This window comes from Erinaceus europaeus, chromosome 22 (genome assembly GCF_950295315.1).
Source record: "Erinaceus europaeus chromosome 22, mEriEur2.1, whole genome shotgun sequence".
NCBI lineage: Eukaryota > Metazoa > Chordata > Mammalia > Eulipotyphla > Erinaceidae > Erinaceus > Erinaceus europaeus.
In genome coordinates, this window is record NC_080183.1 from 16,323,264 (window position 1) to 16,345,691 (window position 22,428).

The following is a 22,428-nucleotide window of genomic DNA, read 5'->3' on the forward strand; positions in this document are numbered from 1 at the left end:
CAGAGTCGGGACTTGAGGCCCAGATGGTGGTGCAGCTGGCTGAACACAGGTTAGCATGCTGAAGGTCCCGGGTTCAAGCCTCCGGGGGGAGTAGCGCTACAGGTCTCTCTTTCCCTCTCAATTTCTGTCGCTGTTAATAATTCACATTACTGGGGTGGGTGGGTGGGTGGGTGGGGAGAATACAGGTCCATGAAGGATGATGAATGACATAGTGGGGGTTGTATTGTTAAATGGGAATCTGGTGAATGTTATGCATGTACAAACTATTGTATTTACTGTTGAATGTAAAACATTAATTTCCCAATAAAGAAATGAATTATTTAAAAAATAAATAAATATCACCTAATACAATTTTAGAAAGTGTCTGAGGATTTAAAAAGAATCCTATACTCAAACCAATCCCCCAAAATGTTTAATTGTTATATATGAGTGTTGATATTTTTAACTTTTTTTTAATGAGAAAGAGAACTAGAGAATGGAGAAAAAAAAGAGAACTTATATTCAAAAAAAAGAAAAAAAATAATTCACATTACGAGGAAAAAAACTGAGACTCATTTTTTCTATTGATTCACTTATTCCCTTTTGTTGCCCTTGTTTTATTGTAGTTTTTTTATTGTTACTGATTTCTTCGTTGTTGGATAGGACAGAGAGAAATGGAGAGAGGAGGGGAAGACAGAGGGGGAGAGAAATACACCTGCAGATCTGCTTCACCACCTGTGAAACGACTCCCCTGCAGGTGGGGAGCCGGGGGCTCGAACCGGGATCCTTATGCCGGTCCTTGCGCTTTACGCCACCTGCGTTTAACCCGCTGCGCCACCGCCCGACTCCCCTGAAAATCATTCTAGACTTTGTTGAATAGAGGACACCTGAAGAGACACCCACAGCCCTGCTTCACCACTTGTGAAGCTTCCCCCCTGCAAGAGGGGGCCGGGGCTTGTGCCTGTCCCCATTGATACGCTTTTTGCATAACCATTATGCTATCTCCCTGGCCATCTTAACTTATATAACCATCTTGATTTACATCACCAAGGAGAGATCAGAGACGCCCCAGAACTCTGATGCTGACAGGAAGAGCTAAGAGACTGAGACAGTGAAGGGCTGGCGTGTGGGCCACACGTCGCCAGGCGGGGGCAGTGCCGTCGCATCCCCATTAATAAAGGCGCGGACTCGACGTGGGAAGCCGTGTTTACTTCGCCCAGAGATGGAGCAGAGGGGCAGCGTGGGGCCCCACAGCAAGCAGCTCAGAGGCAGATGGCGCCCCAGGTCCAGGGGACGTCAGCTACAAGGGCGCCAGCCTGGCTCGCTTCCCCGGGCTGTCGCCGTCCAGCGGGTGGCACTCGCCCTCGGCGGGCTCCGGAGGGAAGCCCTGGCCCGGGGCCAGCACCTGGCGCACGGTCACGTTGACGCGTGCGGCGCTCAGGTAGCCGGCGCACACCCGCCAGTCCTCCTCCGGGCAGGCCTCCAGCACCGAGTCCGCGGGCAGCGGCGCGGGGAGGGCCGCGTCCAGGCAGCGGGGCAGCCGCTCCTCGTCGGGGCCGGGCAGCACCCGGGGCACCGCGTGGTGCAGCAGGCGGCTGAGGCCCGACATCACCATGATGTCTCCGCTGTGCATGAACATGGCCGTGGGGGCCTCGTCCCTTCGGAGGCCCCCCAGGAGAAAGATGGCCGACCGGCCGAAGCTGCAACGACAGACAAGCGCCCGGTGCCTGAGGTGAGTCCCCGCTCCCGCTCCCGCTCCGTGGCCCAGCTGTGGGAGAGCGTGTCTGTGTGCGGTTTCCAGATGCTCTCGGGCCGGGCAAGGGCTCCGCATGCTGAGAAACTAAGGAAAACTTAACTTGGTTTGCTAAGACGGAGAGACATCCATGAGGGAAGGCAGCTAAAAGAAGCAGAGAGAGAGAGAGAGAGAGAGAGAGAGACAGACAGAGAGAGAGGGAGACAGAGAGGCAGCTGCAGGCCTGCTTCACTGCTAGTGAAGTTTGCCTGCAGGTAGGGAGCCGGGTCCTCACTGTGGTGATGTGTGCGCTCCATCAAGCGCGGCCCTGCCTGGCCCACAGTGATGCTCTGGCTTGGCCCCCAACTCCTCTCTCTCTCTCTCTCTCTCTCCCCCTCTCCTTCGCTCTCTCTCTCTGCCTTACGTGAGACTTTCTCCCTCATAGGTGACAAATAAAATGGCTATTAATTTGTCTTTTTACCAGAGCAGTGCTCAGCTCTGGCTTATGGTGGTGTGGGGGATTGAACCAGGGACTCTGTTGCCGCAGACGTTCAAGTGAGCCTTGTAAGAACGCACAGGAAGATGGAGGAAGCGAGGAAGAGCACGCCGGCGCCTGGCCCACACTCACCTGAAGGACAGCAGGGGCCTGGAGTGGTCGAGCTCGGACCTGTCCACGTGGATGCCCAGTGTGGAGCCTAAGCGGTAATAGTTGAGGATGCCGGCCTCAGCCTGGAAGTCCTGAAACCCGCAGGCGGCCGCCACTTGCTCTGAGAGGAAAGCCAGGTCAGAAGGGAAAGGTGTGTAATGATCGGCTGAGTATTTCTTTGATAAAAGCAGGGGAGACGAGAAAAATAAACAGTGATCTCAGGGAGACAGGAAACTACGGCAGATCAGTCACCCCCCACGTCCTAAGCGTTCCCGTGCTGTGGCTTAGTCATCTGTTTGGAGGCGCCCAGCAACCGCCGTGCCGTGCCGGGCCTGGCCCTGCGCTCGCCGCGCCGCTCTCTGCACTTGACAGTCCCGCCGGGGGCAGCACGCCGGGGGCAGCATGTCGCTAGTATGAAGAGGCGGCTCGGGGAACACAACTCAAGTGGTATGTCATCCCGAGACAGGAAAAGGACTCGTCTTAAAAACGAGAGATCTGAAATAGTGGCCCCGCTATTAAAGTGGACCGACCGCCATGGGCTCACTCACTGGGCTAGGTACCATCCTAGTGCGAGATGTCATGAAGGGAGAGAGCTCGGTGGAGGCTATGAGAAAAAAAAAGGCTCAGGGCTGGGGGTGGCTCTCCTGCCTGAATGCACCCATTGCGGTGTGCAAGGACCCAGGTTCAAGCCTCCAAGCCCCACCTGCAGGGGAAGAGTTTCACAACTGGTGAAGAATTGCCACAGGTGGGCAGGGAGACAGCATAGCGGCTATGCAGACTCTCATATGCCTCAGGCTCCACAGTCCCAGGTTCAGTCCCTGCACCACCAGAAGCCAGAGCTGAGCAGTGCTCTGGTAAAAACAAACAAAATGAATTGCCACAGGTGTCTCTCTCCTTTATCTCCCTCCCATCTCCATTTCTGTCTCTATCCAAAATAACTACATTAAAAAAAAAGACTCTATTGTCTTCTGAATTTTTCTGTAAATCTAAAACTATCCTAAAACACAAAGTTCATTAAGAAAAAAAAAGACAACTCAAATGTCACCAGCAATTTGGTTCCAAAAACCTGAGCCCTCAATGTGGCTCGGTGGCGTTCACTGGTCTGGTGGCAGCTGACAATGGTGTAAAGTGCAGAAAAGACAGGGCCTTCAGTGATCCGGGAGGTGGAGCAATGGATAAAGCACTGAACTCTCAAGCATGAGGTCCTGAGTTCAACCCCCGGCAGCATATGTACCGGTGTGATGTCTGGTTCTTTCTCTTTCTCCTTCTATCATTCTCATTAATAACTACATAGTATACATATATATATATACATATATTATTTATTCCCTTTTGTTGTCCTTTTTTATTGTTGTAGTTATTATTGTTGTTGTCATCGTTGTTGGATAGGACAGAGAGAAATGGAGAGAGGAGGGGAAGACAGAGAGGAGGAGAGAAAGATAGACACCTGCAGACCTGCTTCACCGCCTGTGAAGCGACTCCCTTGCAGGTCGGGAGCCGGGGTTCGAACGGGGATCCTTATGCCAGTCCTTGTGCTTTGTGCCACTTGCGCTTAGCCCGCTGCACTACAGCCCGACTCCCTATACATAGTATATTTTAAAAAAGGGCCTTCAAATGGAAGATTTTTGTCTTCTTTTTAAAATATTTTTGTTTTGTTTTTATTAGAACCCTGCTCAGCTCTGCAGGGGACTGAACCCGGGACTCCTGAGCCCCAGGTATGAGAGTCTCTTTGCATAACCATTACGCTATCTACTCTGCCCTTAATCTTTTATTTATTATTGGACAAAGAAATTGAGAGGGGAGGGGAAGATAGGGAAGGAGAGAGACAGATACCTACAGCGCTGCTCCACCACTCACGAAGCTTTTCCCTTCTGTAGGTGGGAACCAGGGGCTTGAACCCTGGTCTGTAGTGTGTGCACTTAATCAGGTGTGCCACCAGCTGGCCCCCGAAATAATTTTTTTTTGCCTCCAGGGTTATTGCTGGGGCTCAGTGTCTGCACTATGAATCCACTGCTCTTGGTGGCCATTTCCCCCATTTTTTACTGGATAGGACAGAGAGAAACTGAGAGAGGAGGGGGAGAAAGAGAGGGGGAGAGAAAGACACCTGCAGACCTGCTTCACCACTTCTGAAGTGACCCTCCTGCAAGCGCGGAGCAGGGGCTTGAACTGGAATCCTTGAGCAGGTCTTTATACTTGCTTCTCTGCTCATTAGCCCCCCTGCAGGTGGGGAGTGTGTGGGCTTAAATCCAGATCCTTGTGCTTTTGAGACACGTATGCTTAACCAGGCGTGCCTCTGCCCCTCCTTGCTCAATTTCTCTGTCCCATCAAGTAAAAAGAAAAGGAGAGGGAAGAAAAAAAAAAAAAGGGGTAAGTGGATTTATCGTGCAGGTGCCGAGCCCAGTGATCACCGAGGAGGCACTTAATGAAAACCCGGGGGGCAGAAGAGAAAGAACTGACACCTGAGATTCAGTACTGGGGGGGGGGGGGTTAAGGACTGAAGGAAAGGGGAACTCTTACAAACGGGTAAAGCTGATTCAAGCTGATCTAGGGAGAACTCAACTATGCGGGCCCGAGCCACAGCACGGGCGGCCCCAGGAGCGAGACCACCGGGTACCTTGCTGTCCCAGTCGTGATGGTGCCCGAGCGTCACCCACCGGGTACCTTGCTGTCCCAGTCGTGATGGTGCCCGAGTGTCACCCACCGGGTACCTTGCTGTCCCAGTCATAATGGTATCCGAGCGTCACCCACCGCAGCTTCTCCAGCAAGCTTCGGGGTCTCCGCTTACTCCCGTGTTCAGACCTGCAGAGGTTGGAGACAAAAGGGGACCCAGTCAACCACCAGTGACAACAGCAGCACCTCAGGTGGCCCGGGGGTCTCCAGTGGGCTCCCAGCACAGCCACCTGTTGTCATCCCCGGGGCTTTCCACTTCTGACCGCCCCCCCCCCCCCATACTGGCGACTGTCCCCTGCCATGTGCACGACCCAGGGTCAAGCCCGGCCCTCACCACACTGAAGGAAGCGTCAGCGCTGTGGTCTCTCACTCTTTCTCTGTTTGACTAAAACCACATTTATTTATTTGTTGTTGTCTCCAGGCTTATTGCTGCCAGCATTAGGAATCTACTGCTCCTGGAGGTCATTTTCTCCATTTTGTTGTTGCTGTTATTATTATTGTTGTTGTTGGATAGGACAGAGAGAAATGGAGAGAAGAGGGGAAGACAGAGAGGGAGAGAAAGACAGACAGCTGCAGACCTGCTTCACTGCCTGTGAAGCGACTTGCCTGCAGGTGGGGAGCCGGGGGCTCGAACCAGTGCACAGAGATAGAGAGAAACTGACAGGGCCAGGGGAGATGAGAGAGACAGAGAGACACCTGCAGCCGCATGAAGCATCCCCCCTGCGGGTGGGGACCAGGGGCTTGAACTTGGGTCCTTGTGCACTGAAATGTGTGCGCTTAAGTAGAGAAGAAAACAGAATAGGGAGGGGAGGTAGTATAATGGTTTTGCAAAAAAAATTTGATGCCTGAACCACCAAAATCCCCAGGTTCAGTTCCCTGTGCTCAACCGGTGAGCCACTGCCCAGCCCCACTACACTTTGCTCTCCACGTTTCCGTCTACATCATCAGCTCTAGGACAGAACACCTTTAAAGGATAGCCAGTAAGTTAAAAATCATTTTTACATAAAAGCATTTTTTAAAAATAAAAAAAATGAGGTGGAGAAGTAGAGAGACACTGGAGCCCTGCTCAGCTCTGGCTCCTGGGTCTGGTGGCTGGGAGAAGCCAGGGGCCAGGGAGAGGCCCGGTGCTGCTCCACACGCTGCATGGGGGCCCTGAGGGGGGGAGCTGAGGCTCCCTGAGTGCTGCTCCTTCTCTAGCTACCAGGCAGACCGGCTTTTCCTTTCCAACTGAAGACATTTTTTGGGCTGGGGAGACAGCATCAGGGTCCTGCAAATGGATGTGCATGCCTGAGGCTCCAAGGTCCCAGGTTCAATGCCCAGTACCACCATCAGCCAGAGCTGAGCAGGGCTCTGGTCTCTCTCTCTCTGTGTGTATCTTTCATTCTACGCCTCTCTCACTCAAGTAAATAAATGAAATATTAAAAAAAGAAAGAAAGAAACTCTCCTCCTCCTCGTGTTCAAGTCAGCGTTATGCAATCCCAAACTAAACATCAGGAGTCATCTCTTCTCCAGGACAGCACCTCAAAACTCCAAAAGGAACTCACTTCAGGGATGCAGGGCAAAAGGCTGAAGTCGAATTAAATGGGTCACCCCCTGATTTCTGAGGACGAACTTGATGTCTCCGCTAGCAAAAGTAAATCTCTAACATGGGTCTCAGTTTACCACACCTGTCCTCAGGCTCCTGGAGACGAGAACAAGGCCGTGTGGGTCTGTTTGGAGAGCAAGGCGGGTCGTCACTCACCTCAGGAAGTCTCTACTCTGCGCCCACAGATTCTGGGTCTCTCCCTCCACCACGTGCTTGTCTAGGTTACACACGTTGGGCTTCTGGCAATACGACTTAAGGCACTGCTTTACCCAGTGCCTCTGGGAACCCGGGAGGAAGGGGTTGGGGATGAAAATAAACCCTATGCCAAAAAAGAGGAAGAAGGCAATTAGGGGCGGTCGGTTCTCCTGTTATCCCCGTGATTCGCCTCTGGCTCTACGGCTGCCTCTCCCTCTCTTGCCTACGGCCCCACGGGCTCCCTGAGTAGATGCAAACATTCCCAGTCTTTTCCTCCCTTTTTAATTAAAAACATTTTTTTAATTATATTTATTTTCCCTTTTGTTGCCCTTGTTTTTCATTGTTGTTGTAGTTGTTATTAAATAGGGCAGAGAGAAATGGAGAGAGGAGGGGAAGACAGAGAGGGGGAGAGAAAGACAGAAACCTGCAGACCTGCTTCACTGCCTGGGAAGCGACTCTCCTGCAGGTGGGGAGCCGGGGGCTCGAAGCCTCAAATTAATAATACGCTGGGCCTTGCACTTTGCGCCACATGCGTTTAAGCCACTGTGCTAGCGCCCAACTCCCTTTTCAAGGATGAGGAGTTCCTTCAAGTAAGTGAATCTACGTTCTGAGGAGCACTAGATGTCAGCGCTGAGCAAATCTCTGGATTCCTGGGCTATTCTCAAGAGAAACACGCCCTCCACAGCCATGCACGGTGTTACTCCGAGACAAACTTCAGACGTGACGTCGAGGAATCTGACCGGGAATGGACTGACTGGAGCAGGACGTGGGTGAAAGCGCAAGTAGCTCTATCATGCAAGCACCTCGGAAACTTCGGCCCTGAGCATTCTAGGTCTTCCGCTCTCTGGGAAGCAAAAGTCACAGACGCAGACGCGCCAAAAGCAGCTGGTCTGACTCTGCGTTTGATCCCAGCTCTCAGCTCCTCTGCTTTATAGCAGCCCTTCAGATATTCTCCTTGCCCCACTCTCCACTGACAAGTCAGCTGCGTGTGTTGTTGCCCTGACAACGGCTATTTTTGGTGATCACATGGGCTGCAGGTGCAAGTGGGCTGGGATCTCTTCTAGTGGGGAGGTAGGGACTGCCTCTGGACCCACTGATTTTAACCCACTGTGCTCCTGACAGGGTTGTTTCTAGTGGCCTTCTAGCACTCACATCACAAGCTTATTAATCATACTCTAGCCAGGCATGATAAGCACAAATCTTGAGATTCCTTCTCATTCAAAATGATAAATGGCACTCATTAAATTCACCAAGGTCCTTCAGTCACTCGTTAGGTTCCAAGCTAGCGCCTTACTTGACTTGCAGCTTACTCAGGAGACTAGATTTTAAATCTAAAATACAGGCCACAGCTCAGCCCTGATTCTATGGGCCCCCAGCTCATCTGAGAGCAGACTGTAGCCAAGGCATGAACCCCGGTAGCCTGGCACCAGCACCCAGGCTGCAGCACGGCCTGTACTGCCTGCCACCCCCTTTCAGACAGGACAATACCAAAACGCCTGGGGGCACTGCAGGCCCCATCAAACCGAATCCTCCCAGACCCTTTTGGGTATTGAGGCCTGTCACCCATGCAGGGTGGGGTACTCAAGGTCCTTGAGAAGGAAAGACAGAAAAAAAGTCTCCAAGGACCCAACGAGGTGTCAACTTCAATGATGGGGAAATCCCACAAAACACCAAAAAGCAAACACGCTACTTTGGGCAACAGAAGGCCGACATGGGGCTGACAGCTTCTGTGGTCTGACATATCTATTGAGAGACAACAGAGAAATACGGCGTCGAGAACACATGGCAGTGGGCTCTGGAGACAGCATCTTGGTTCTGCAAAAGGCTTTTTTCTTAAAGATTTTAAAAATATTTATCTATTCCCTTTTGTTGCCCTTGTTGTTTTATTGTTGTAGTTATTAATGTCATTGTTGTTGGGTAGGATAGAGAGAAATGGAGAGAGGTGGCGAAGACAGAGAGGGGGAGAGAAAGACAGACACCTGCAGACCTGCTTCACCGCCTGTGAAGCGACTCCCTTGCTGATGGGGAGCTGGAGGCTCGAACCGGGATCCTTATGGCGGTCCTTGCGTTTTACGCCACCTGCTCTCAACCTGCTGTGCTACTGCCCGACTCCCTTGCAAAAGGCTTTTCTTTCTTTCTTTAAAAAATATTTATTTATTCCCTTTTGTTGCCCTTGTTGTTGTTATTGATGTTGTCGTTGTTGGATAGGACAGAGAGAAATGGAGAGAGGAGGGGAAGACAGAGAGGGGGAGTAAGATAGACACCCGTAGATCTCCCTGCAGGTGGGGAGCTGGGGGGTAGAACCGGGATCCTTACTCCAGTCCTTGCGATTTGTGCCACCTGCGCTTAACCCGCTGCACTACCGCCTGACTCCCGCAAAAGGCTTTTCATGCCTGAGTCATTAAAAGTCCCAGGTTCAGTCCCCAGCACCACCATAAGCCAGAGCTGAGCAGTGCTCTGGTATAAAAACAAAAAGGAGTGGGGAGGGGAGATAGCATAATGGTTATGCAAACAGACTCTAGTGCCCGAGGCTCTGAGGTTCCAGGTTCAATCCCTGAGCACACTCTGGTAAACAAACAAATCAAAAACCAAACAAATACCATGGAGGCACACCTGGTTGAGTGCACATATTACCGTGCAAAAGGACCCGAGTTTAAGACGCTGGTCCCGTCCTAATGGGGGAAGCTGCATGAGTGGTGAAACAGTGCTGTGGGTGTCTCCCTACAGCTTCCTTTCCTCTCTTTCTCTGTCCTATTAGATTAAAAATTAAATTAACAAATACTAGAGGGGAAAGATGGTGGTGCACGTGGTTGAGCACATGGTACAATGTGCAAGGACTCAGCCTCGAGCCCCTGATCCCCACCTGCTGGGGGAAAACTTTGCAAGTGGTGAAGCAGGGCTGCAGGCATCTTTCTGTCTCTCTCCCTCTCTCTCTAACCCTATCTTCTTGATTTCTGGCTGTATCTATCCAACAAATAAAGTTAATAATAATAATTATAAAAAAATCTTTAAAAAAGAACATGAAACTTAAAACGAACTCCTAAGCGAAGTCTCTATCTGGAACTACTAAGAGGTTATGTGTCCCGTGTTGTCAACGGCACTTCAGGGACCGCAAAACATTAGACTATAACATGAAAACATCAGGAGCTCACCATAACAAAATGAGTATTTTTAAAACTTTACTCTTAAATCCACAAGCTCAACGCTGACTTTAGATCCTCCAAAAAGACAGGGAGACAGATGCAAAATTACCTGACCAAACAAGGCACTTCCTTCTCGTTAAACTAGTTCCTTATGACTAATCTATACTGGCCCCGTGAACCTAGAAAATTACTTTCTCAAGCTACCCAACCTCATCAACATTCAAAATTCTACATTTACTGTTAGAACTTTTGATCTCCTTAACTGTAGCTCTCTTTTCAAAATCACAGCCCCATGACAGCTTAAACTAGTCCCAACTTTTTTTTCTCTCCTATTTGAGAACTGAGAGACTGCTGGGAGTTATTTTAGCATTTAAAGTGGTTCTTCAGCCAGAGGAGCTATTCAAAGACATGGTAGCAAGCCCAGAAGAATTAGTGCTCTGATTTTATTTTTCTTTTTAGACTTGACATGTCACTCTCTGCAACATTAAGGGATGCACATGACTCCTGTCTTATCCTTTGGGAAGGCTACATCAACAGCAACCACAGATGAGGCAGAACTTGGGGACGACTTGGAGAGTTGATCATGTCTCTCTCTCTTTTTTTTTTTTTGCCTCCACGGTTATTGCTGGGGCTTGGTGCCTGCACTACGAATCCACTGCTCCTGGAGGCCATTTTCCCCATTTTTCAAAAAAAAAAAAATTATTTATTTTATTTTTGAGAGAGATGCAGAGAGAGAAAGACAGAAACACCAGAGCACTGAGCACTACTCAGCTCTGGCTTATGGTGGGGCAGGGGGTTGAACCTGGGACTTCAGAGCCTCAGGCATGAGAGTCTCTTTGCATAACCATTGTGCTATCTACCCTCCACCCCATTTCCCCCATTTTTGTTGTCATTGATGTCATCACTGTTGGATAGGACAGAGAGAAATGGAGAGAGGGGAAGAGAAAGACAGACACCTGCAGACCTGTTTCACCGCCTGTGAAGCGACTCCCCTGCAGGTGGGGAGCCGGGGTTCGAACCGGGATCCTTATGCCAGTCCCTGCGCTTCAAGCCATGTGCGCTTAAGCCGCTGCGCTACTGCCGGACCCTCGCCCACCCCCCCTTTTTTTTAACCAGAACACATGGCACTTTAGAGCCTGAGGCATGGGGAATCTCTTTGCATAACCATTATGCTATCCAGCCCCTCACCCCACCCACGGTGGCCATGTAATTGTGTCTAGTTCTCTCCTCTGTTGCTAACTTGTGTTCTGTGCCTTCAGGGGACCTCACACTCACCAGGATAGCCTTCCAGTCCGTAGGCTCGCCACTTGCTGACTGGCTCGAGTCCTGCCCTGCGAGCATTCTGCTCACTGACCGAGGTCACGTTCAGCGGAGACCTCACCACCTGGCAGGAGGAAGCACAAGTCAGGGGCGCGCGCGCGAGAGAGAGAGAGAGAGAGAGACAAGGAGAGAGAGGCAGCGCTATTTTACAGGTCACCGCAGCGCTCCCAGGGCCCTGCTGTGGTCTTGTCCCTTTTTCTCTGCTAATCACATGGAGACGTTTATGAGCCTGGATTCTCCGAGTACCGCTCCTAAGTGAAAACCATACTGCTGGCTCTAAATCTATTCTTCTACAAAACCACTTATTTACTTGGTAACGACAAAGAGAAACTAAGAGGGAGGGGAAGCCAGGGAGAGGGAAAGAGATCGCTCCACTGCTTGCAAAGCTTCCCCTTTGCAGGTGGGGACTGGGGGCTTGAACCCGGGTCCTTGCACTTGGTAATGTGCACCATCACTCTGTCCCTTAAATATATTATACTTTTTAAATGTTTTTATTTAGCTTACTTTATTGATAAAGAGTAGACACAGAGGGAAAGACACTGAAAGAGACCAGAACACTGCTCAGTTCTGGCTTATGGCGGTGCCGGGCATTGAACCTGGGACTTGAGAGCCTCAGGCTTAAAAGACCTTTGCATCCCCATCCTGCTGTCTCCCAGCCTCAGATACATTATTCTTCCGGTTTGCACTTTCTGCGCGTTGTTCTGACAACTCTAAGGCCATCTCTGCTGACAGAAGTTGGACTACGAGAAGCCGAGTTCTCCACTGGTGCGGCAGGAAGGAGTGTTTGCGTTTTCAGTTAGAGGCAGGTCTAGTTTGGAAAGGCCGCCGCACTGCACAGTGAAGGACGGAGCACCTCCAGAGTCACGGCGCCTGCGACGACCGACGGCACGACAGTGCGGCCGGGGTTGTCCCTGCGCCACTCTTCCCGTCACTGTATTTCCATGGGACGGGAAAAAAAAAAAAAAAAAGGAGAAATAGTGGATGGGGCCGAGGGCACACAGCATCATGGTTCTGCAAACAGACACTCGTGCCCGAGGCTCCAAAGTCCCGGGTTCAATCCCCCCGCACGGCCATGAGCCAGAGCGGCGCAGGGCTCTGGTGAAAAAAAAAAGGGAAAGAAAAAGAGGCGGCGGGTAGCACTCGAATCCCTTTGCCCACATGCTTCGTTCAGCATCGTTCGGTGTTTCCTCTCTGCAAGAGCAAAAGTCTGGACAGGGAGCCGGGCGGCGGCGCGGCGGGGTCAGCGCAGGTGGCGCCAAGCGCAGGGACCGGCGTGAGGATCCCGGTTCGAGCCCCCGGCTCCCCACCTGCAGGGGCGTCGCTTCCCAGGCGGTGAAGCAGGTCTGCAGGTGTCTGTCTGTCTCTCCCCCTCTCTGTCTTCCCTGCCTCTCTCCATTTCCCTCTGTCCTGTGCAGCAACGACGGCATCAATAAGCACAATAATAACTGCATCGATAACGAAAAAGTCTGGACGAGGCTTAAGGCGGGTCGGCGCGGCGCTTCCGGGCGGCTCTGCGCCTGCGCGCGGCTCCGCTGTACCTGGCGGCCGTCGGGCCCGGCGCCGCAGGCTGGTCGAGCGGCCGAGAAGTCGACGACGCCTCCCAGGTCTGCGGTCCCAGGGCGGCTCTGCCGGTAGAAACGGAAAAGCCTCCTGAAGGCGTCCTCTCCGGGCTCAGCCGCCAGCGTGGCCATCGACCCCACGGCTGCCGCCATCTTGGCCATCTCGCCGCCCGCGGGGGCTCCTGGGACACGGAAGTGTGTCACGCTGGGCGCCGAGGGTGCACTTCCGGGTCGCGACCTCGGCTCGCGTCGTTTTCCGCGCGGAAGATGGCGGCGCGCGTGGCTCGCGGCGCGGTGCGGACCGTGGCCTTCATCAGGGGCATCCCCTGGACGGTGTCCGCGGGTGAGTGCCGGCTGGGGCGCGGGCCGGCCGGGGGGAAGGCTGACATCCGGGGCCCGGGCCGGCCGGACGTGGTGCGAAGCGCAGGGACCGGCGTGAGGATCCCGGTTCGAGTCCCCGGCTCCCCACCTGCAGGGGAGTCGCTGCTTTCTGCCCTACCGAACAACAACGACGACGTCAGTAATAATAATAATAACGACAACAACAAGGACGACAAGAGGGAATAATAATAAAAAGACGCCACCCCTGAGGCTTGGAGGCCCCAGGTTCAGTCCACCGCAAGCCAGAGCTGAGCAGGGCTCTGGGTCCACGGGGGGATTCGAACCCCGGCCACGGCAGAAGGCCGGGTCGGGCCGGGCAGGTTCCCTTTCTATTTGTTCATTTTTTACTTCTTTCGAGGCTGGATTTATTGGATAACGACAGCCAGAAATTGAGAGCAAGGGGGAGATAGGGACACCGGCAGCCCTGCTTCAGCACTCGGGAAGCTTCCCCTCTGCACGGGGCAGCCGGGGGCTCGAACCCGGGTCCTCACGCGGTGTAACCTGTGCGCTCTGTCAACGCGGCCCCTCTTTGCTGACTGTATGTCTCATTCATTCATTTATTCATTCTGACAGAGCCCTGCTCAGCTCAGGCTGATGGTGGTGCTGGGGATTGAACCCAGGACCTCAGAGCCTCAGGCAGGAGAGTCCTTTGCAGAACCACAGTGCCATGGACTGGGGCAGCCTGGGTTTTTTTGTTTGTTTTGTTTTTTATTTTTTTTCTTTATTTTCCCTTTTGTTGCCCTTGTTTTTATTGTCGCTGTTGTTATTGATGTCGTTGTTGGATAGGACAGAGAGAAATGGAGAGAGGAGGGAAGACAGAGGGGGAGAAAGACAGACACCTGCAGACCTGCTTCACCGCCTGTGAAGCGACTCCCCTGCAGGTGGGGAGCCGGGGGCTCGAACCCGGTCCTTGCGCTTTGCACCACTTGCGCTGAACCCGCTTGGTCACCTGTAAAATGGAATCAGTCCTCCCCTCATAGAATTCTTGGCTAAAGAAGCTCTTTTGCTAGATGCCAAGTATGTAAGAAAGGACTGTCCCTTCTTCATTATTAGTGATTTCCTTTGATCTTTATTTAGCTATTGGATAGGCACAGCCAGAAATCGAGAGGGAAGGTGTTGATAGAGAGCGAGAGAGACACCTGCAGCCTGGCTTTACCCCCTGCAGGTGCAGACTGGGGGCTCAAACCCGCGTCCCTGAGCACTGTAACGTGCACACAACAGGTGCACCACCGCCGGGCCTCCTGTTAGTGATTTACAAGATTACAAAGTATTGGGGGTATCATTCCAACACACTCCCACTACCAGGGTTCACCCCACCCCCGCCAGCGCTAACCACTGGAATTCTCTCAAGGCCATAGAGGCATTTATTCACAAACAAACCAGGCCCAATCTCCACTAGTCTCTCTCTTTGTAACTCTCTCACTGGGAAGGTTGGGATTCTGGGACTTCTTTCAGTTTCTGTCTTCTTTCATCTGCAACGGAGAATGCAAAATATGTGAACGACTTTTAACGTCCTCCATGCAGGTGAGCTGAGACAACACTTCGCACAGTTTGGTCACATACGAAGGTGCAACTTACCTTTTGTAAGTATTATTATTAACAACTATTACGATGGTCCTCAGGTGTAGTTTACAAGTGATGCTGGAGATTAAATCTGAGACTGGATTTCCCTTTCTTCTCAGAGCCCTGCTCAGCTCTGGTTCATGGTGGTGTGTGTGATTGAACCTGGGACTTTGGAGCCTTAGGCCTGAGAGTTTCTTTGCAGAACCACAGAACCATTATGCTAGCTCCTCAATCTTTTTTTTTTTTTTTTTTTTTGCATTAACTTGAACCTTAGATTCTTGATTTTTCACCAGAACATCAACTTTTATCAATTTTAATGTAGTGACACTATTGTCTGATGGTCCTGATTAAAGAGTAAACAAACAAAAAAATTCTTCCTAGGTGTTTGTGTTACTTTTTCATTGCTTTGTAACAACTGGCCACAAAGTTCATGGCCCGAAACAACACACACACACACACACACACACACACACACACAATCTCAGAGTCTCTGTAGATGAAGACTCTGGGTGCATCCTTGCCTCATGGTGCTTAGGGTCTCAGCTGGGGAAGGTGGGTTCTCAAGTTCTCTCGCAGACTTGTTCTCTTGTGAAATTGAGGGACCTCCCCAGCCCTTTTTGTCTTTTCTCCATTTTATTGGTGATTTAATGTTGACTTAGAAAATTGGAATAGGGTTATAATTCCACACCTTTCCCACCAGAGTGCTGTGTCCCCAGCCCCTCCACTACAAACTGCAGCAGTTCGCCCAGGGTCACAGATACGGGCTGGCCTTGTATTTATCACTATATATATTTTGCCCATTCTGCAGCAGTTCGCCCAGGGTCACAGATACGGGCTGGCCTTGTATTTATCACTATATATATTTTGCCCATTTTCTTCTATGGTCCTGTCTTCACTTCTTTTCAAAGTCACTCCTACACCTATTACTACTTTCTAGCATCCTCCCTTTTTTCTTCTCTCTCAGATAAGGAGAAAGTGCCTGACTTTGTCTGGCGCCCTCTAGATTTGCTTCCCTTTCAGTGATGGTATAAACAGGAAACAAGGGGGCCGGGTGGTAGCGCAGCAGGTTAAGCGCACATGGTTAAGCGCACATGGCACGAAGCGCAAGGACCGGCTTAAGGATCCCGGTTCAAGCCCCCAGCTCCCCACCTGCAGGGAGTTTGCTTCACAGGCGGTGAAGCAGGTCTGCAGGGGTCTTTCTCCTCCCATCTTCCCTTCCTCTCTTGATTTCTTTCTGTCCTATCCAAGAATGACAATACAAAAATAACCACAACAATAAACAAGGGCAACAAAAGGAAAAAAACAGCTTCTAGGAGCAGTGGATTCATGGTGCAGGTACAGAGCCCTAGCAGGCAAAAAAAAAAAAAGTATGATTTGAAATTTGAAGCTCATAGACCCTTTTTCAAGTTCTTAATTATTTCCAAAACTTGAACTTTCTAGGACAAAGATACTGGCTTTCACAGAGGACTAGGCTGGGTCCAGTTTTCTTCGGAGGAAGAACTTAATAACGTCCTGCAGCACGACAAGCATGTTATCGATGGTGTGAAGGCAAGTGTCATTATCACGAGCTTCCTGTGCACGTAATGGGTGACTGGGAGGAGGGACCTTTATGTTCCCATCAAGTGTTTGTGACAGAGTTGAAGTAGCAGTTGAAGTCGGGCAGCAGGGTTGGAAAATCCCCCCAACTGACCTTTGGTCAGACTGACAGCTACTAGTTAGTTGTTCAGTGGGTCTTAACTAGGAATGTAACATACTTAACTTGATGACGTCCTAATATGAAGTTTTAAATTTTTCATTTTGGATAGAAATTGAGAGGGGAGATAGCAAAAAAAGAGAGACCTGTAGCACTGCTTCAGTGCATATCAAGTTTCTCCCCTACAGGTAGAGACTAGGGTTTGAACCTGGGTCCTTGCACACTGTAATGTACAGTGCACCAGGGGTGCCACCACTGTCCCTCTCTGTTTTTCTTAAGAGCAGCATGGCAGAGCAGGGCTGTCACTTCCGTTTGTTGCCATGTAGTGTGTGCTGGGCTGCCCCCCGGCCGGTTTCCACACTGATGCCTTTGCAGATGCCGCCTCTGCTCACACGAGCTGACTCTTTCTCCCCAGCTCATGGTTCTATCCCAGAGGCCTAAAGCACTTCAAGGAGGCCAAGCGTCTGATGAAGACAAAGATCTCTGAGACCGTTACTCCTAATAAATAAACAAAACCTGATGTTTCTGTCTAAATGTTTTATTTGAAACAAATATTATACCAAGCAAGAGCTTACTTCCCGATCTCAAGCAGCACGTTAGGGGGAAGCGGCCTGGTCGCTTCTAACACACGAACATCCTTCCATTCAGTGCTGCCGGGGTTACTTTATTCCTTAGTGCTTATACAAAATACTGACCCCAAAGTCACACAAAAGGAAGCGGTCTTACTGGGGAAGCGTGTTCTAGAAATGGCAAGAGGTGGGAGAAGGACGAACAACTCATTCTTTAAAAAAAACTAAGTGTGGAAAGTACAAGTCCCGCCACCCTTTCTCCCGTAATAACAAGTAGTGCTGGGCGGACACCCGGGTCTGGTTTTCATCCTGGTCGTGAGGCGGCGTCCCGACCGGCATCGCGGGGGCCTGCGAGCAGTGGCACCACCCTGGGGAGGAGGGCCTAGTCCTTCCTCCTCTTCTTGCTCTCGTGCTCGTGCTCCTTGGGGCGGCTGCTCTCAGAGGGTCGCTTGGAGCCACCGTGCTGTTTGGCTTCTTCCAAGAACTTGTCCAAACCGAAAGGATCCTCCTCAAACTGCACGGGTCCTTCCCGGCCTCTCTGCCTGCGATCTGAACCTGAAAACTCCTTATCTGGAACAAACCTGGGGTGGGGTGGGGTGGGGTGGGGAGAGGAGCGTGAGCCGCTTGTTCGCAGAGGCGCAGAGGCGCCAGCCGGCCCACACACCCGCCTCTCACCTGTTGGTCTTGATTCTGGCCTCCAGGTCATCGCCGTACATGTCCTTGTCCAGGTTCTTACTGGGCCGGTAGATGTTCTGGGCCATGTCCTTACCGCCTCTCCAGGCTTGATCGTAAACGTTGTAGATCTCATCTTCTCCCCCTGCGAAGCCACTGTCCATGCCCTGGGGGGGAATGGGCCATTACATTCGCCTAGCGGTTGACTTACAAATTCAATCTTTTGGGAGTTGGGCGGTAGCCCAGAGGGTTAAATGCAGGTGGCGCTAAGCATAAGGATCCTGGTTCAAGCCCCCGACTCCACCTGCAGAGGAGTCACTTCATAGGTGGTGAGGCAGGTCTGCAGGTGTCTGTCTTTCTCTCCCCCTCTCTGCCTTCCCCTCCTCTCCATTTCTTTCTGTCCTATCCAACAACAACATCAATAATAACTACAACAATAAAACAAGGGCAACAAAAAGAAATAAAGAAAAGAAAAGAAAAGAAAAAACAAGTTCAGCCTTCCTTAAAAAGCTGTTGCAGGGCCCGGCATCAGTGCAGCGGGTCAAGAGCACGTGGTACGCAGCGCCAAGGACCAGGGCTGGGTCCCGGCTCCCCACCTGCAGGGGGGGGTCACTTCACAGGTGGTGAAGCAGGTCTGCAGGTGCCTGTCTCCCTTTTCTGTCTTCCCCTTCTCTCCCAATCTCTCTGTCTTGTTCAACAACAGCACCAACAAGGGGGAAAGGCCTCCAGGTGCAGTGGATTCACACTGCGGTGACCTCGGAGGGAAGAAAGCTGTTGCAAAGGTGCCAGACGCCACCTCTAGGTTCTCCAATTAGATGGAGGCCTTTCAGAGTGCGGGGGTGGCAGCAGGTGCAGCAGCCAGGCTGCACAAGGTCCAGGTAAACGCTGCGAGAAGTCCAGCACTGAGCTGCCCACCCCCACCCCACCCACCTGTGTTTTCATTCTATTCATGGGGACTCCTGAGGCTTTCTGACCATGGCTGACTTTTTCAGACTGAGACTTGAGGGGAACTGCTTCCCATTTTAGAACCGAGCCCAGGGCCTGCGTGGAGGCGCCTCTGCTTCTCTGCTGAGCCATCTCCCGGCCGGCCCTTTGACAGCATTCTTGGACAGGCTGGACTAGCGAAGTCACTAGGATATCCTGATCCTGCTCCAGGGCCACAGGAATGACCCACACAGTAATTTGCTGTTGTGTGTGTGGTCCGGGTTTGACCCCTGACACCATGTGAGGCCCCATTGCACTGGGGAAAGCTCCTGGATCTCTCCCTCTCTTTGAATGAAAAAGTAGTTTGGAAGCAGTGAAATTGTGCACGTGTGAAGTCCTGGCTCTGCAAATAAATATTTCTTTTTGATTGGAGAGGGAAGGGAAAGGCACCTGCAGACAAATCTGCTCCACTGCTCACGAAGCTTCCCCTGCAGGTGGGGACCGGGGCATGAACCCAGGTCCTTGGGTATGAAAATGCGTGCACTCTACTGAGTGCGCCACACAGGGAATATCCCACATAGGTCGGAGGTCAGGAACCAGAGCTGACACCCAGCTTCCATTTCCCTGTCATCACGACAGCAGGTGCCCCAGTCTGCGGCACAATCCTCTCCAGAGAGCAGGAGCTGCCCCGAGACAGACCCCATGCTAAGCGGGGTGCCCCATACCTTGGTCTGGTTGAAGAGCCGTTGGTCATACTGGACCTCGTTGGAGGTTCGAGGATTGGGCACTCCCAGAGCTATGACTTCACTGATATCTCGGTTTTCATTTCTTTGAAGTTTCGACCTGTTTGGGAGTACAGTGTCACTAATTAAAAGCCTCCCCAGACACGCTGACTTTCAATTTACAGCCACTCGTACAAGCAGTGCAAACTCACGTGTTCCTTCTCATACCCTGTGAACCTATGCTCCATATTAGTGCACAGAGGGGAAGGAAGCAGGCGTGGGCCGATCAGGTTCTCGCTTAGCTGAAAAGAACTACCCGAGGTGCCCTTGTGACTTGGAATCTTATAGAGGCAGTCCCCTTAGAGCGTGCTGAGACAGACAGGAAGCTGCACTAGTCCATATTCCTATCGGCCAATGTGATTCGTGGGGTGGGTGCAGATTAGATCTTTCTCAAATCATTGCTAAGAAACTACGCTATTTATCTTGCTAAAACGTGGAGGAAAACCCATCCACTAGATGACGCATGGTTTTTGGCATTTAGGCTGATTCATTTCCCTTCCCGTTTGGATCGGATGCAACTTGCGTTGCAATGAAGCCAGTTTACTGCCGCTGCATTACCTGTAGTGCAGGTTTTAAAATGATCTGCAGGGAGAAACCGAGTTTCCACAGCCAAAGGTGTTATCAATTCTCACAGCTAATTCATTGGCTTTAAAGATCAAATACAAATAAATAAATAAATAAAGATCAAATACATCTGCACAGAACCACATCAGGGGACTTGGGTCAACTGTGTCTACACGTTGACACCATCCTTCTCCCATGCTGCATGTGAATGGATACCCACGGCTCAACTGATATTCAGATTTTCTGCTTTCCATGAGAGATGAAATATATCATTAAATAACAACACCAACAGACATGTTTCCAGGTTTAAGACAGGACTCGGGGAAAACAAAAACAAAAATAAAAATATACACCTGACTTTATCAGTTGACAGGATGATGGAAGCACGGAAAACTCGCTTGGAAAGAAGATGTTTTCTATGTGCTCTTAACTCTGCATCGAACTTCCACTGCCTTTGGTGAATCCGAGTCTCCCAAACTCTGGCCAAGTCTTCATAACGTGGCTCTACTCTTACCACGCCTGCTCTCAATGGTGCTTTCCGTGCCACCACGTCATTTGCTACGACAGTTCTAGTTCTAATTCTGTCTGAAGCTTCCGTTGGAAGCGCTCCTGGAAAGAGGCAGATTCCCCCCTTACAAAGCCTGCCCGCCCGCCCCACTGTCCTGAAGCCGGCACAGAACAAACGTGTCTCACCGCTGGGAGGAAGAGGGGCAGAACAAGTCAGTACTGTCTCATCTGCTGTGTTTTTCCCCCCAAACATGAGCCAAATTCCTCTTCCCATGTTCACAGCATTTTCTATCTTGGTGACTACACAATGCTGCAAAATTGCTTCTGGAGAGAGTTAGTTCTTCTAAGACAAAATAATTTCTTTTTTTTTGCTTCCAGGGTTGTTACTGGGGTTGCTGCCTGCACTCTAAACCCACTGTTCCTGTGGCCATTTTTAAGACTTTTTGGACAGGACAGACATAAATGGGGGGCGGGGGGCAGAGAGGAAGAGAAAAAGACACCTGCAGACCTGCCCTACCACTTGTGAAGCAGCTACTGGTGGGGAGCCAGAGATCCAAACTGGGATCCTTATGTGGGTACTTGCACTTAGTACTATATGCACTTAACCCAGTGCACCAACACCCAACCCCGGACAAAGTAAGTACTTTAGAGCTGATTTACTTCATATATATACACATTAAAAAAAAAAAAAAGATTTATTATGAGAGGAGGAGGAGAGAAAGAACCAGAGCATCACCCCGGCACACGCGATGCCAGGGATCAAACTCAGGACCTCACGTTGGAGGGTCAACACTTGATCCACTGTGCCCCCTCCTAGGCTGCATCAAATGAAAGAGAAAGGAGACTGGCCTTAGCAGCCCCTCCTGTGGGAAAGGCTTGCAGAGCTCGCCGCACACATCCCCTCTGACCAGCACCGCACTCACCTCTTATCTGGGGCTGCCCTGGACAGGTTCCGGTCGTGTTGTCTCTCTTTCCGCCTGTCATGTCGGATCTCATCTCTCTCCCGTGCCTCCCCGTCCTCTGTGTGAACAAAATCGAACATCATTTCACTGGTGCTGCTCATCAGTACACTTGATGACAGAAGATTCTTTCAGCTGAGACAGAACATTCCACAAGCTTCTTTGTCGTCACATCCAGACCTCTCGACCTTACCTGCAATTCATTTAAACTTCATAGTTTTGGCTTTGATTCTGATTGTGAATTCCACAAGCGTAAGTGCAGACCAAGTGTTTAAAGTGCACTGGTGTCTTTAACTTTCCAGAACATGCTCACAGTAGTGAGGTGCACAGCGTTGCACACAGTACAGTCCTTCCAGCTAGTCTACGCTTCTCCCTCCTTGCTACCCTTGTTTATCATTGTTGTTACTATTGTTGGTGTTATTGCTGTAGGACAGAGAAATGGAGAGAGGAGGGGAAGGCAGAGAGGGGGAGAGAAAGACAGATACCTGCAGACCTGCTTCACTGCCTGTGAAGTGACCCCCCTGCAAGTGGGGAGCCGGGGGCTCGAACCGGGATCCTTATGCTGGTCCTTGCACTTCACACCACCTGTGCTTAACCCGCTGCGCTACTGCCCGACTCCCTATTCCGTACTTTTTAAATGATCATAAAAGAATAGGGAGAGAATAATCCTAAGTGTGCCTTTATATTTCAGAGAGGAAGAAGCCTCTGCTTGGGGGTCAGTAAAGGCTGTTTGAACCTTAGTGTCTGTAAACTGTTTATGTTCCTCTTCATCTTTCTCCGCCCTTTCTGTTCTGAAGGAATACAGCACAGACTGAGCTTTGGAGTCTGCTCGAAGCCTTGTTTCTATGACAGATTAGTGATGTGACTTTGTGCAGGTAACCTTAAAAAAAAAAAAAGCAATCCACTCAGCTTTTTGACCCTGCTTTTGCTTTCAACATTTGCACAGTGCTAAAAAATATCAGTTTTTATTTTAATTTAGTTTTAT

General features: G+C 50.9%; 3 protein-coding genes across 4 annotated transcripts in view; 1 reads left to right on the forward strand and 2 right to left on the reverse strand.

The window, feature by feature from the left end:
* Positions 1-554: 554 nt before the first annotated feature.
* On the reverse strand, positions 555-13,020 carry ALKBH1 (alkB homolog 1, histone H2A dioxygenase). The gene is made up of 6 exons (XM_007531194.3): positions 12,809-13,020; positions 11,226-11,334; positions 6,769-6,931; positions 5,066-5,156; positions 2,340-2,533; positions 555-1,679 (listed from the first exon to the last, which is right to left on the reverse strand). The coding sequence occupies exons 1-6, from the start codon at positions 12,989-12,991 to the stop codon at positions 1,280-1,282; spliced, it is 1,140 nt and encodes a 379-aa protein (XP_007531256.1). The 5' UTR covers positions 12,992-13,020; the 3' UTR covers positions 555-1,279.
* A 12-nt stretch (positions 13,021-13,032) lies between these two features.
* On the forward strand, positions 13,033-16,986 carry SLIRP (SRA stem-loop interacting RNA binding protein). The gene is made up of 4 exons (XM_007531195.3): positions 13,033-13,172; positions 14,735-14,793; positions 16,214-16,321; positions 16,882-16,986. The coding sequence occupies exons 1-4, from the start codon at positions 13,097-13,099 to the stop codon at positions 16,951-16,953; spliced, it is 315 nt and encodes a 104-aa protein (XP_007531257.1). The 5' UTR covers positions 13,033-13,096; the 3' UTR covers positions 16,954-16,986.
* A 2-nt stretch (positions 16,987-16,988) lies between these two features.
* Positions 16,989-22,428, reverse strand: part of SNW1 (SNW domain containing 1) — a 35,369-nt gene continuing 29,929 nt past the window's right edge. For both annotated transcript variants that reach the window (XM_007531187.3, XM_060181346.1), the window contains exons 11-14: positions 21,408-21,504; positions 19,357-19,474; positions 17,711-17,874; positions 16,989-17,616 (exon numbers count right to left, since the gene is read on the reverse strand). In XM_007531187.3, the coding sequence (XP_007531249.1) occupies positions 17,418-17,616; positions 17,711-17,874; positions 19,357-19,474; positions 21,408-21,504 (578 nt within the window). In that variant the 3' untranslated portion in view covers positions 16,989-17,417. The remainder of the gene's footprint in view (positions 17,617-17,710; positions 17,875-19,356; positions 19,475-21,407; positions 21,505-22,428) is intronic.

What these genes read in the sequence shown, in the direction of transcription:
- ALKBH1 (XM_007531194.3), bottom strand. Translation starts at nt 12,991, where the DNA reads ATGGCCAAGATGGCGGCAGCCGTGGGGTCGATGGCCACGCTGGCGGCT. An exon ending in CCGGGCCCGACGGCCGCCAG is followed by an intron (nt 11,335 to 12,808) that starts GTACAGCGGAGC and finishes TCCTCCTGCCAG; the next exon opens with GTGGTGAGGTCTCCGCTGAA. An exon ending in CGGACTGGAAGGCTATCCTG is followed by an intron (nt 6,932 to 11,225) that starts GTGAGTGTGAGG and finishes TTTTTGGCATAG; the next exon opens with GGTTTATTTTCATCCCCAAC.
- SLIRP (XM_007531195.3), top strand. Translation starts at nt 13,097, where the DNA reads ATGGCGGCGCGCGTGGCTCGCGGCGCGGTGCGGACCGTGGCCTTCATC. An exon ending in GAAGGTGCAACTTACCTTTT is followed by an intron (nt 14,794 to 16,213) that starts GTAAGTATTATT and finishes TGAACTTTCTAG; the next exon opens with GACAAAGATACTGGCTTTCA. An exon ending in ATGTTATCGATGGTGTGAAG is followed by an intron (nt 16,322 to 16,881) that starts GCAAGTGTCATT and finishes CTTTCTCCCCAG; the next exon opens with CTCATGGTTCTATCCCAGAG.